The sequence below is a fragment of the Limulus polyphemus genome, unplaced genomic scaffold (genome assembly GCF_000517525.1).
Source record: "Limulus polyphemus unplaced genomic scaffold, Limulus_polyphemus-2.1.2 Scaffold640, whole genome shotgun sequence".
In the NCBI taxonomy this organism is placed as follows: Eukaryota; Metazoa; Arthropoda; class Merostomata; order Xiphosura; family Limulidae; genus Limulus; species Limulus polyphemus.
The window spans coordinates 356,315-369,281 of NW_013666250.1; the positions used below are offsets into that span (position 1 = coordinate 356,315).

Genomic DNA, 12,967 nt, shown 5'->3' on the forward strand with positions numbered 1-12,967 from the left:
GCGTGTTAAACGAGTATTTATACGAAACCTCAGGCATAAAGCCACCTGGCTCAGCAAGTAATTACTTTAAAAGACATGAAGCTTTACTTAAAGCGATGTTTTAGACGTATTTGTTTTATTTGAAAAGGCTACTTTTCTACTGGTAAAATTTTATACGCGCTTAGTGGGGGTTGTGTCTTACTCTAGGCGTATATTTGCCCATTGCTGTGCATTAAAAAAAAAGCCTACAAGATGATTCAAAATTGAGAATTTAAAATCTGCAATAAGGGATCGCAAAATAGTGAGCAAACAAGGCTGGAAATCTACTGCCGACAGTTTGCTCAAGTTACAAATCCTATTATGATTCCACTATGAAATTATTGCAAGTGATATCTATTGTAGTATGGGTTGCCACAGGAATTTTGCAAAAAACTAAGAGGGTAGTTTTAAGCTTAATTGACCTCCTTAATTTTGTCGTGTTACTAAATTTTCTAAGTCCTTCACTTTCCACCATCAAAAAATCTAGTGTTTTCCTAGCGTTCGTGCATTTTCTGGTGCGTTAGTTGGAAACTGCCACTGGAAGGTTCTCGATTTTGCTGTTATGTCATTACTCGAGCCACTATTGTTCGTCGTTACTAAAGTTCACTGCCTGTACGTGGATTCCGCGACAATATACATTTCAGCAAGTTTTCAACAGTGGACGATTGCCATAGTAGATTTGAAGAGTTTCCTACTCAGACAACGGTGGTGACTCTTTCTTCTGTTTCTTGTACTTAACTGAAATCGTAAGTGCGTATTAAATATTTATTACCAATGTGTATAACACCATTTCATATAGCTATTGCTATTTATAGTTGGTAACAAGGTAACGGTTGTAAATGTTGTCGATAATTGGCGACTTACGCTAAGTGTTTCGCTGTTGTCTGTTTTGCATGCATTATTTGTGTTACCTTATTCTAGCAAACACTTGTGCAAAGTTTGTATGTTTGTTTGAAGTTAAGCACAAAGCTACACGATGGGCTATCTGTGCTCTGCCCACCACGGGTATCGAAACCCGGTTTCTAGCGATGCAAGTCCGCAGACATACCGCTGTGCCACTGGAGGGCATTGTGCACAGAAGGCTGTTGAAGAACACACACGTGTCATGCAGGCCTAACAAGATCAGCATGTTATTGTGTCTGTTTACATTGCATTAATCTATGCTGTATTATCTTAGAAGAAACATTATTCCGTTCTGATGAGATTGCTAATCTAGAGTAGAGTGCACTGAACCAATAAATTGAAAGTAGGCCGTGATATTTAAACAAAACCCTTTTTGGAGCTGAAATTGAATCTCCAGTTATGTAGTCATGATTGTAATACCTATGATTTAATGATTAGGATAATTGCATGTAACTTTTACTACAACGAAAACATTTTGACATATGAACGTTTCCTAAACATTTGCATTTTTAAGAGAAAAATAACGCAGATGTATTCTCAATATAGTTACGCATAAGAAACACCCGATAACGGGAGTAATATTAAAATAATGCATTACAAGTTAGTTACAAATGATAATTGTTTGTTTTGTTGAATTTCGCGTAAAGGGATTAACCTTCCCTAATTTTGAAGTGGATAGAGGGTTTTCAGCTGGCCAACATCACCTACCGCCAACTCTTGGCGCGCTTTTTACCAACGAATAGTGGAATTTACCGTCACATTGTAACGCTCCCACAGCTGAAAGGGCGAGCATGTTTGGTGATGCGTTTCGATCCCGCGACCTGTATATTATGCGTCGCGCGTCTTGTTCACCAGTGAGAAACGCGTGTTTTGCTTTCTTGAGTAAACAATTCATTCACAAGAAAACTTAATTTATTGACAACTCTTTTTTTGGCGGTGATGAAGTCGAAAACTCGTAATGTATACTGCTTTGAATATGAAACCTTAAATTGTAATTTATTTTAACTTAAAAGATTCTAAATGAAGATATTTATTATAATATCCAGAGTTTCATTATTTGTAACACACGTTTAAATATGTATGTACATTTTTGTTAATAATTGTTTTCAAAGGAATTATAATTAAAATTTATAAACAGAAGTTTTCCGAAGGCCCTTGACATAAGAAATGTTTTATTCAGCACATGTCTAGATAAATCTATGATAAATCTTGTATACTGATGAAATATTCTTTATTAACTCACGGATCGACATAGAGTTTGTTTTTGACTCTATTGATGAGTTAATGAATGGGGAGTTATTTCCTGGACCAATAGATGTTCCAGCAAAATACAATTCTTTCTTGAACTTCATGAATATTTTAATGAATAAAGAGTCATATTTTGATTATATTTATGTTTTGAAGAGTTGTTTCTTGGAGAAACAGATGTTATAATGATGTACAATTCTTTCTTGAGCTTCGAACAGTTTTATTCAATAAGAAGTCCTATGTTTTAGTAACGGAGAGCTTTTTCCGGAACGAACAGATGTTGTAATGATATAACTAGGATTCTTGAACCCTACTGATGTCGAAACGGTGCAACATCCTTTCTTAACTCTATGGATATTGGAATCTATGTAAATATGATTTATTGGTATAGTATCGTAACTAATCGTTCTAGCTTTGTGTTAAAGGAGTTCGGTTCAGTGGAAAATGACGTTTAATTCATATTATTTATAAAATCATATAACAAACAAATGTTGGTTGTAATAAGAACATATAGTTTGATATTAAACGCCATCAGTGAATGCAATGGTCAAAAGAGTAATAATGGTAAGTGTCCAAAACACAATTATGCATCTAAACACAATTTAGGTATTGTTTAACATACTCTCAATTTAACAGCAACGTTATTTGGGCAGCAACTACTAACAGTTAGAACAATTATCATTATATAACGTTGTTTATTAATGAAAATAATGCACGTATTATACAAAATCTCATCTGAGCTTGTATTTCCATATCGCATAATCATGCGCACTTGTTATATGTTTTACATATTTATAATAGTGAAAACAAGTAATGTCAATCCTTTTTTACTTTTTATTCTGATTTATGTAATTTTTATATCAGTCAATCATAAACGATAACTAACCTAGAAGCAAAATAATTAAACTTTGTTTTGTGATAATATGAAAGATTGCAGACAGTAAAACTGTCACCTTTCATGCTTCTTATATTATACAGGATTAAACTTAAGTGACATGCTATAAATTGCGCTATGAAAGGCCTGTAGTTGTAATTGCTAGGTTACATTGATGGATCCCTATTTGTGGAATTCAGGTATGAAATAGATACAGTCGTGAATCTCGCATGAGAGTTAAGGGTTAGAGTGCTTTATATGTGTGTATACTTCTCTGTGTAGAAAATAACTTGTTCTAATTTTCAAACATATTTGTATACAAACCATTTTTGTGCTGTACATACAGTTCCAGAAGCTACTTCGGTCAAAATAATAATATAATAATGATTAAGAAGTATCTTATGGAATTTGTGAAACATTCTAATTCGCTTGTTTTCTCTTTTATTGAAACGAAACGTAAGACCTCACTCTCTCTTGTGGGTGTTTTATGTTGTAATCGTCTAATCTGGAATTTGCCCTACTATTTTGTAAGTCGTGACACGTTTCAACACTCTCCCTATCACATTCTTTTCTAGGACCAAACAAGTTGCAGTTGCTCTACAAAACTCTGTTTTTAAGATTTTCAAGCAAGACATGATATAGACGCGCATTATGAAAACCGGTTTAGAAAACTTGCACTTTCTTGTCTAGGTTCAAAACCTGCAAAACATGCCAATAGTTAACTTTCGAGTTCCGTCTAATGAGGACGTGGGGTAGAAATCCTTAACTGTCCGGTGTGACCTAGTTTTATATAATGATACCATTCTTGGGGAAGGAAGAGAAGAAAGAAATATTAGTAATTGAAAGATAATAAAAATGTAAATTATTTTGTTAACTAATTAGATGATGTGGAGGCGTGTGAATACAAAAAAATAACAAATAAATAAAAGGTTTTACTATAGAATGATTTTTTTATATACAGATACGTAGAAAGAGGGAGAAAGATAGAGATATAAATAAATTGATAACAAATAATGTTCCTCATTCGCTACACATGATTTCAAGTGAATCTGTATGGTAGGTTATGGTTAATTTATTTAACACTATCCTCAAATTTTGTGTCTCTAAATGTAATTAAAATATTCTGTAACAAATCAAGACATATACGTAAATATATTTTAAAATGTAACAGAAAAACTCGCATAGACAAGTCATGCCGGAAAAAAATGTCAAAAAACCTATATAGTCATGAGTGGTAAATAACTGCGTACTGGTATTCAAATAACGTTGAGGATGGTCCGTCTCTTCAATTATTCATCAACGCGGAGACGAATCTACTGTGTAATAACAGATGGGAAGATAGTTGCTCATTAATAAAATCAAATAAACAATAAACAGGAAGATTATGTTTCTTAGATGGGACGAGGATTTTTATATGTGTGGTTGGGAGACGTAATCCTTTTATTTATTTGATTATTTATTTCACCTTTCATATCTTATGCATTATGTCTCTGCTATTAGCATTCTGTATTATTTAGGTTTTCCTATGGATGGGTTGCTTATTCTCTATTTGTGCTTCTACTGGGTAACTATCTTCCCATAATTCGCTGCAGACGATAAATGTGTACTTTGTTTCAGAACAATTTAGGGGATTCAAGCATCTGATTCCTCTACTAATTTCATATTTGTTTATTTGTTGTTGCACAGCAGTTTCTTATCCGCATTGGTGTCCAGTTAAGGAGACAGACCATCTTCAACGCTGTACGATTTATCACTCATAACTTTATAGGTTTTAAACATGTCTTACTTTTTTTGCTCGTTTCTGCATTACATTTTAAGATATCTTCACCTCATTGTTTTATATTCGCTGACAACTTTCGCCCATTTACACAAATTATATTAAGCTCTCATTTTGTTGAATGTATATTTATTATAACTACTATATATATATATATAAAGATACTGTTACGGTCGAAAATTATTTACATATTATTTTAACATGATAACAGTCATAGTTACAACTATATATCACCATAGATATTCATGCATGTTATTCACATAAATAAGAAATAACAGAAGATTAAAAACTCGCTTTATACGAATCATTTGCATATACTAATGTAGTGACGTGTGGCTGCAGATATGAACCTTGGAATACAAGCAACAAGTGCCTATATATTTGGTTTACGACGAATTCCTGGCCATTTGACAGTACAATGTCATAATGTAGCCTTATGGCTGGAAGAAGTTGTTATAGCTTTTTCTGAAGAAGTCTAGATCTGTACTAGCAGTCCCTAATTTTGAACTGATATACTAGAGGGATGGTAGCAAGCCAACAGCACCCAAAACCAATTATAATAAAATAGCGGGATTTGATCGACAATCTTATAATGCTTGCATGATCCTAAAATATGGAGCTTCGTTTTTTTTTCGTCTTTTTTCTTTCGGTGACGCAAACCTGGACCTTCGAATACACTAACCTTCAAATTCGATGACGAGGAACCCACTTTGAGACTAATAATGGTTGGAGACGGCTTGAATGGGTAATGAAGAAAAACTTTGATACAATTTTAACACAACAGCAAATGAACAACGTTTCGACAAGGTTTTGTACCTAATGATGACAAAACCTTGTCGAAACTTTGTACATTTGCTGTTGTGTTAAACTTATATTAAAGTTTTTCTTCATTACCCATTCAAGCCGTCTCCAACCATTATTACACTAACCTTGAGACCATAGATAACCTTCTACAAAGTGAAGGTTCTGGTTAGGAAACAGAATCATTCAACCCAAAATACCATTTTGATAAAGCTGGGCATATTTTCTTGTTTTCTAAAATCATACGATAAACAAGGATTTCGATTTAACAAAGGCTCAAAAGCTTTCAGACACATACCTCGATGCCAATTAACTTGAATCACAGCAGTCAACTCCTACAATACAACTCTAACGAATTTTTGTGTTTTCGATCTGCTTAAGCGTGGTCTTTGAAGCCAACGTTTCTGAATAGAGGAGGATGTGTTGTCTCACACTGACCTTGTAATCCTCTGCAGAAGCGTGCTACAACGAAAACTACGTTATCGGTTGATGATAAGTAACTATGGAAATCAGGCTGAAAATGAACGACGACAGAGGATGTAAATCGTAAGGGCGTCACTAGTCTTCGAACATCGTTCTTACAATGTCACAAACCTCAGTATACTTCACTTCTTTCTTATTATTAATTGTTCAATTAAAAATTACTCAATGACAAAGTTTTAGTGTCATTATTTGTAGTGATCGAAAATCTAAGGATTAGTAGACTTCTAAAACATTCTAAACTATTGCTGTAGGACGATTGATAAACGCTATGCAAAATCTTGTTTGAATTTTGTTTGAACTGCAAATATAATAATATATCTTTTTTTAATGTTATTGGTCTATTTGAACACTTAAAGTATCGACACTCTTATTTGAAAAAAATATTTTAAGGTGATAACTGATAGAATTTCTAAAAAGTCCACTAGATTCATGTTATGCCGCTTAATTTCAATTAACTAACAGGTTTTATACTAAGTAATTCTGCCATCTTTTGGATATTTTGAGATTAAATTAAATTTGACCAAATATTCTCAGTTTGAGCAAGATTTATTTGCCATTGTTTCATAAAAAAATATATATTGTAGATTAACCATTTGATTACAACTCAAAAAACATTAGGAAATAACTATTGAAATAATTTGGGTTAGCAAATTATCAGATACGTTTGAAATTTAAATTTTAAGATAAACATGTTTGTTGTTTCCGTAAGTGAAATGTGCTCCATTCTTTCTTTAATGCTGCTTCTATTCATGGTGTTAATTACAATATTTATTATGTCTAATCTTATTACTTAACATTTTCATGATCATATTCTTATTATAGAAATTGCCTTGCATTGTTAGCTTAGTATACGGGTTTAAAATTAACCTAAATCTCCTGATTTGGCCGAACCTCTTGAGATACCATTGGGAGTACAGCCAATAATATCGCTAACAGCAAGAATACAAAACTGAAACAATGCATTTTAATCTTTATAAATTATAACTTAAGAAAAGTGAACTGTATTTGATATGCTTATTAACTGTGACTTTTAGTTTTGACCTAAGTAGATAGCTTGCTCAGAACTAAAACTAATATTAATTGGCAGACTATTTTAACTTAAATCATGCTCTTTACTTATGTAACTTTAAGCTACAATAGCAACATTATTATCTCTGAAATTAGAAACAATGGAAAGTTTGAAGAAATCTTCTTATAACTTTTTTTTTACGTGTAAGTAGAGAGTTAGTTATGAATGGTGCGAATCAAAGTATGACTTTGTAAAACGAACTCATTATATAGCTAATACATAACCGGAATATTTAGGGCATCGATTTTTTAATAGAAACAAACAACCACAGTATTCTTTAGCCATTACTCTCTCCCGGTTGTTTCCTGGAACGAAACTGCTTTCCTTTTTATTGATGCTTGACGTTCAGTTTAGATTATTGCTTAGAAAGTACCAGACCTGGGAAGAAAGTCTTTGACGTATATGTAACCCATGACATAAAGACGGTTCTTGTTCATTGGCGGATATATCGGTACAACACCTTTACCAGTAGTTGCTGCTGGTTGTAGTGTATCATGTGAAGGTTTTATGGCTAGCTGGGAAAGAGCAGGTCTGGGAAATCCCTTGGCAGACTTGATTAAAGCAGCACCTCCAGAGCCTCGTTGAAAGTGTGTAGCCATCCTCCCATCTCGAGTGTGAAGGTAGTAAGCGAAATTCCCTTTAGACTGTCAATACATACAGATAATTATTTTAGAAATATTTGAATACCGAAAGTTGAAAAGGTAATTATCTCTGTAAGTTACATTTCAAAATTTAAGATATAATATAACTTATTTTTATTACAACAATGTGAAAAACGTGTAAAACCATCTTAAATAATATCACTATGTAAATAAATGACATGCTTATATTTCATAGCTACAGTAATGTTTTTGCTAGTTCAAGGAATAACTATCAAAACTATGAAGAATTATATGTTTTCTTTAAACACAAATAAATTACATTAAAATTTTGTCATAAAATTATTCTTTATACACATGGAAGATAGTTTGTATTGTTTAAACGATTTTTATGTGCATGAATGCATGACGTTGAACAGCAAGAAAGTCATGCTTAGTAGACCGTAACCTCATTTCACGTTCTTTTACAGACGTAGATGGCTGCTTTGGTCATGAGTGAAATTGAACAATTATTATAATTCTTTAATTAAGAAAGGCTGTTTTAATTTCACACAATAAAAGGTCAAAATGAATACATTAAAATATATCAAAAAAGATTCGCAAAGCTCTAAAAGTGTAATAAAAGAACTGGTCTACTTGGACATAAGAGATAGTAACAAAACGAAACATATCCGATAAGGACTTCTTCGAAGGTGTCTTGTCTCAAAATGAAAATATGTCATCACTTTTGGCTGTTGCCTAATCGTTATAAACATATGTCATCACTTTAGGCTGATGCCTAATCGTTATAAAAATAAAACATAGTTCGAATAATAATTAAAGCAAAATTAAAACAATCAATCCAACTACATACACCTGGAGTACTTAGTACACCATCATATTCTCATTGCAAATATTCAATAAACGTATCATAATCAAAAATCGTCTATCGTTGTTTGATCAGTTTTATAAAATTTAATGAAGAGAAAAACAGTGATATTGAATTTTAGAATATTTCATGGATCATTTCTCTTCTTGGGAAAATATGTGCTTTTAGAATATTTAGAAATTTTTCTAAGATTTTGACAGGAAGTCTTAATCCATATGTGTGAGGACACCTAACGGTAGCCCCACATATTCCATGATGCAGCACAGATATACAACTTGTAAAAATCAATTAAATATGTCCTTAATTAATTAATTTACTTATCATTATAGATCAGTATGAGGCCTATTTTATTTTTATCACAACATTATATAACTTCTCCCTCAGGGAGTAGCAAGAATTAGAACAGTGCATAATAATAGAAATTAACCATAATAGTAACCATTGCCAACGACGCGTTTCGCTCAATCCAGAGTTCATCAGGCCAGGTGGGACATAATAAGCATAATAGTGGTCCAAATACTACTTACATAAGCCATTTGTTACAACAACGATTGTTTTGATGTGAACGCATTTTTAAGCTGTCAAAGCCTGATTATAATCAATTTACTTGTCATTAGACATCAGATAAATTAAATATATGAATTACGTTCCACCCACTACTGTGTTCAATGTATCCAAGCCGGCATGGTGAGCTTTAGACTGAGCAAAACGCGTTGTCAGCAATGCATACAGTGAACATAGTATGCTTGAAGTACTATCATATAATACTTACTAATTCTTGAAAATTCCTAGGGAACTACATATAGAATGCAGTATCAAAAGTGTAATAGGCCTCATATTAATGTCTAATGACAAGTCAATTAATTATAATCATGCTTCTTCAGTTCGAAAAAGGCGTTCACATCATAAAGAAAATTTCTTAGTTAAATTCAAATGAAAACTTTGGGTACCTAATTATTATAACATTAGTACAACCCCGTAGAGGATGGCTTATGATAAAACAATTGCCGTCAAGATTTGAAGATACAAACAATATCATACATCATTTGACAACATTTTGCAATATTTATTACAATTCTAGTCATTGTAATATTATTAGTACAGCTTAAAATGAGCTACATCTGAGAAAAGATGAAAATCTGTTTGTATATTTTATCAAATCTAAAGCCTAGTCTGAATCCACAAAGTTGGGCTGTTAAATTATTGATACAAATTTTGTGGAAAAGGCTTATCTTTTTCTCCCCCGATGGGACAGTGGTAAGACTTCGGATTTACAATGCTAAAATCAGTGGTTCGATTTCCTTCGGTGGACACAGCAGATAATCTGATGTGGCTTTCTTATAAGGAAATACACACCTATCTGCTTTTGCATTTCATTTTCTTTAATGGAAATAAATAAAGTTTGAAGCAAACTTTCAGTCTACTCAAGACCTAAATCAATTTGTTTGCAATATGTGTAAGTTAAAATATCAAGGTCAAGGTCAAAATTTAGTTGCCTGTATTTCTTAAATAACACTAACAAATAAAACGTTCTGGTATGATGACTCAAAGATTTAAAGTAGTATGAGTGTGGGGCATATTCATTACAGGGTGTTATCCTAATCATGAAGTACTGCTTCTCAGATTAGCGAAAATGAAAATTCATATAGATTACATATTACCAATGCCGAGAAAAGTTATCTATGCATCTATCAAACCTTGAAATAACCAAATAACATCTAATTCAATATTTCAAATGTTTGTCCTCAGCTTTCTGTCAGAAAAATTGTAGGAAATATAATGAATAACTATAATCAAAGGAAATAATATGTAAAATATACATTAAAGTCTACATGCAGGGGATACAACCAAAAATATTATTCATTATATATATATATTTAAAAATTTTAGACTAAACTCAACTAAACACAACATCATATGAATGATTCTTTACATTTACTGTAAATACTTACGTCCTGATAAGTATGTGAAACTCCCACACCTCCAGTGTGAACTAGGTGTGACAAACATGTTAACAGGAACACGGCAAAAATCACTACCTGGAGGGTTAAAAAAAATAACAATAACGGCCGAGTCACTTTAATGTATAATTTTTTTTCTACGATTTTCACAACTTATTACTTCATCGTTGCTTGAACAATACTATGAAAATTAATTTATAAATATTTTATAATGATAAATTATATGTGCGGTGAAATGACTTCTTATATTAAAAAATTCTAAGTACAATTAAGATTTAGACAATGTTCCATATATAAATTAGAAATAACAATCTTGTTTTTAAGATATATATTTGACTTTAAAGAAATCACATTGCAACAAGAACAGCTCTTGGTTTACATTCAACGTTAACCATCGAAACTTTCTTTCACAAGGGCTAAATAAATTCCTTGAGCAATAAATTGTTGTAAATCAAGAAAAAAGGTACTTCTCGATAAACCTTTTGACTTTCATTGCAGTTTCCCTGTGGGTAAGCAGTAAGTTTACAGCCTTACAATGTTCAAATCCTGGATTTGATCCCCTGTTGCGGAGAAAGCGCAGATAGCCCATTCTGAGCTTTGCGTTGAAAATTCAACATCAATAAAAACTTTCACGATCAATCCAATTTCGAAATTTTTCTTTTACCATCGTTATCCATGAAAGAACTATATATGTTTTTGTTTTTGTATTCACGACACTTTTCGAATTACTTCTGTGGCATCTTTGAATAACTTATTAAGAAAACACAACCAACTAGAAGTCTAAGATGTCAAGACATACCTTCAAACCCATTAGAAATTTCGTTCCAAAAGAAAAAGTTACCCGGTCTATACTCCGTAATGGACAAAGAAAAGATTCCGACTCCCTAATCTTGGCCCTTATATAACATTCGCTTCCAAGGGACCAACTGGTACGATATTTCAAGCATGACTAGCCTGTATAAACCATTAGTTATATTTGTATTAAGAACCGCATAACCGAACTTTATTAATCCGCCACTGTACCTATTCCCGACGTCCTCCAACATGATTTTTGAATAAAATGGACGAGGTCATTCAAACGTATCAAAGTAAACTTTCAAATCCGTCTTCGTTATGTACGAGTAAGTATAAAATGTTTACATGGCATGATTATTGGCTACGAACAAGACTGTGTACTACATTTTACTGATGTAAAACGATAACTCTAAAAAGACTTATTCAACAGCAGATTTATACTTGTTCTTGTTAGAGGGTGATAGGGTGGCTCAAGGTAAAAATGAGCACGTTGTCTTTTACTGATCACAATCTAGGTCATTTTGAAGTGTTACCTTAAAATATGCATTTTATACTTGTTTAATATTCGTGACTCAGTCACTGTCTGTATGCATTAAAAGTTCTGGTAATCAACCGAAAATAATCGTTATCTTCCGTTTTTAGCAATAGTAAGAAGCTAACAGTAAACATATCTGAAAACTATGATTTCTTTTATTTTATCTTTTCCATTTTGTTCTGGAACACTTCTCTTCAATGAATCACTATAATGTTATAAGCATACCTTATATTTCCGTCGACATCACATAATAATTGGATCAGCTTGATTGATTGTTTAGCTGTAATATTACTACAGCTGTGGTTGTTTATAAGGACATGATTCCAAAATTAGTTGTCTCAAAAATACTTAAAATGCTCAGTGATTTCCTTTGTTTTTGCATTTTTAAATGGTTGCAAATAACAATGCATCCTTTCCCAAAGAAAATAACATTAGAATCTTAGTGATTATATATGTAATGCAAACAGACCGTTTCACTAAGGATATTAAAATGAAATTGAAGCTAAAAGTAACTATTACAAAATCAAACAAGATCAAACTTACCACTCGCAGTAAGTATTCACATGGTACAACTTTAGTGGTAACAATCTGTGGTAGAAATACACAATACAAAAACCGTTGGAGAAAGTCTATCTATCAGATATCACCATATAACGCTGATGAATGAACTCTGTTTCCATTCACTATAGGCAGCCAAAGTTGATAATACGGTAACTGCCCTATAATACTATTTAATAGCTATCAACTTTTAGATTCTACATATTTTTACACCTGAATTCAACACATATTTTACATTACTGCAACTGAAGTTAAAGAGGGACTATATAACTCTTATATACCAAAACACCGCGTATTGTACATTCTTATTAAATCGGGAATTAGTTTCTAATACAGTAATATGCAGATGTGAGTATAAGGTTTGCAAAATAATACTTTGATTCAGTGACCGTACAAACATTTGCTCACATCAAAGTGATGTTTTCGAATTAAGAATTTACGAAAATGACTACGTAAAAAGTTAAACTTAAAATGAACT

General features: G+C 32.3%; 1 protein-coding gene across 1 annotated transcript; it reads right to left on the reverse strand.

Moving 5' to 3' along the window:
• Positions 1-7,162: 7,162 nt before the first annotated feature.
• LOC106459633 lies at positions 7,163-11,533 on the reverse strand. Its single transcript, XM_013919264.2, has 3 exons — positions 11,401-11,533; positions 10,593-10,679; positions 7,163-7,817 (listed from the first exon to the last, which is right to left on the reverse strand). The coding sequence occupies exons 1-3, from the start codon at positions 11,410-11,412 to the stop codon at positions 7,536-7,538; spliced, it is 381 nt and encodes a 126-aa protein (XP_013774718.1). The 5' UTR covers positions 11,413-11,533; the 3' UTR covers positions 7,163-7,535.
• Positions 11,534-12,967: the final 1,434 nt, after the last annotated feature.